Genomic DNA, 1,793 nt, shown 5'->3' with positions numbered 1-1,793 from the left:
TGTTTTTAGACATCTCCGGTGGGATTACACACTTACGCTGCGTCCCATCAGCCTGATGACAGCGCCACTCGGACCACGTCGCTCCGCCAATCTCTCGTCCGCTTGGGCCTGGGGTCCCTCGTCGCCCTATCCGGGGCTATGCTGGACGTCCTACAAACTGTCCTCACTTTAACGCGATTGCCCATGGGCATCGCTGTTTCATGCTTCATAACGACTTACTTGCTCAGCAACATGACGGATTCCGCTATCGCAACGCTTCATCTAACCGCGCGCAACGTGTGCGCGGTTCCGATCATATCACAGCTCCCCATCTGCTCCAACGTATCCGTCCCAGAGACCAGTGTCCCATCCCCTCTTGCCCACTTTGACACCCTCATGGACATGCAGCATCGTAGTCTCGACGAACTGTCCGGTCAATCCCTGGCCGGATCTAAACTTGCTCTTAACCTCCGACATGCGGAAGTGTCGGTGAGAGACCTCATCGTCGCCGTACGCGCCAGCAACATGACTGCGAAGGCCGAGCTGGCCGACGCACTCACCGCGTTTGTGGCGGATTCTCGGCTCACCGGACGAGCGTTGCAGAAAGTCTCTGCTCAAGTCAGCAGCCTCATAGACAGGTAAGCAGCCACGCGATAGCAGCCCAATCTTTTGTTGACCGTATTTTGTTAGTATTGACGCGTTCAACGCATTCGCTCGGCGCGCCATGGAAGGAGGGCAACCTAGCAATCGGCGCGATATTGGGCTATCCGCTGCTCGCACATACGAGGCAGCTCTGGACCATTTCTCATCGCAAATCGCAGAGATTGTCGTCGTCGCCACCCATGCTCAAAGAAGCCTCGATGCACTTGAGGTTAGACTTGCCGCTGTCCAGGAGCTCTGCCTCAAGGAATCATTCGCGACGACTTCGGCCTACAACTCGCTTCAGTGGGACATCGCATCCTTCGTTCGGGGAACCTATCGAGACAAAAAACAAGACGTCCAGTACCGCACCGTTGTCATGCAAAATGTCGACCGATATCGCTCACTCGCCGCCGCCTATGTATCGGCAACGGTGCAATCCCTTATGATAATCGACATCGACCTCGCAGAGTTACGAGGCAGGCTGTTGAATCGCGGCTCCAACTCGCACTATGGCATCCCTGTGGAGATTCACCTCGCCGGCATCGAGCGCACTCTCAACAGGGTCAGGGAGGAGCTTCTGCGGGGTGGACAAATATCCTCTCCACCCACGGGTCCTTCCATTGTGTCCTCTCTTTTACCCCAGCCCCCCTCGTAGTTCAGGAGCGTTCGAGGAGGAAAGGTATCGCTCAGATACAGTTACATAGTCGACGATACCTCCCAGCTTTCGGGACCTATACAAGCATACTCCCAGAAACCGCGACCGCATGCCCGGCCTCTCCTCTCAATCTACTCCTTCTGCCACGCCCGAGCGGCATATCAATACGCAGTCAGGCACAATGTGGGAGTTCCTTGGAGCGCTGGTGGTCGCGAGCCTCGTGTCACGGGCGCTACAATAGGACAGTCTCCAGTCGTCTCATGAGGCCTCCCTCTTCTCCTCCTCTTCTCCTCTTCTTCTCCTGCTTCCTCCTGCCCCTCCTCCTTTGGTTATCTTTTGCTCCTATCTCTGTCGCTACCTTAGAACACTAGATCTGTCTTCGTCCATCCCTCGAGTCCTATTACGATCTCTGTACCATCTTTACATCTCAATCTCAAGTATCCCAAATGTCTATGCAACTCGAGAGACATTCAAGGGTTCGTCATGGTTTAGGAAGGCTGGAATTATAGAAAGAGTC

General features: G+C 54.9%; 1 protein-coding gene across 1 annotated transcript; it reads left to right on the top strand.

Annotated features, from left to right (window-relative positions):
* Positions 1-231: 231 nt before the first annotated feature.
* L226DRAFT_474622 (uncharacterized protein) lies at positions 232-1,276 on the top strand (the record flags this gene model as incomplete). Its single annotated transcript, XM_067676622.1, has 2 exons — positions 232-617; positions 670-1,276. The coding sequence occupies 2 exons, from the start codon at positions 232-234 to the stop codon at positions 1,274-1,276; spliced, it is 993 nt and encodes a 330-aa protein (XP_067528206.1).
* Positions 1,277-1,793: the final 517 nt, after the last annotated feature.

Source organism: Lentinus tigrinus, assembly GCF_003813185.1.
Source record: "Lentinus tigrinus ALCF2SS1-7 unplaced genomic scaffold L226scaffold_149, whole genome shotgun sequence".
Classification (NCBI taxonomy): domain Eukaryota; kingdom Fungi; phylum Basidiomycota; class Agaricomycetes; order Polyporales; family Polyporaceae; genus Lentinus; species Lentinus tigrinus.
Note: the sequence above shows the minus strand (reverse complement) of the source record. Positions and strands in the feature narration are given on the sequence as shown.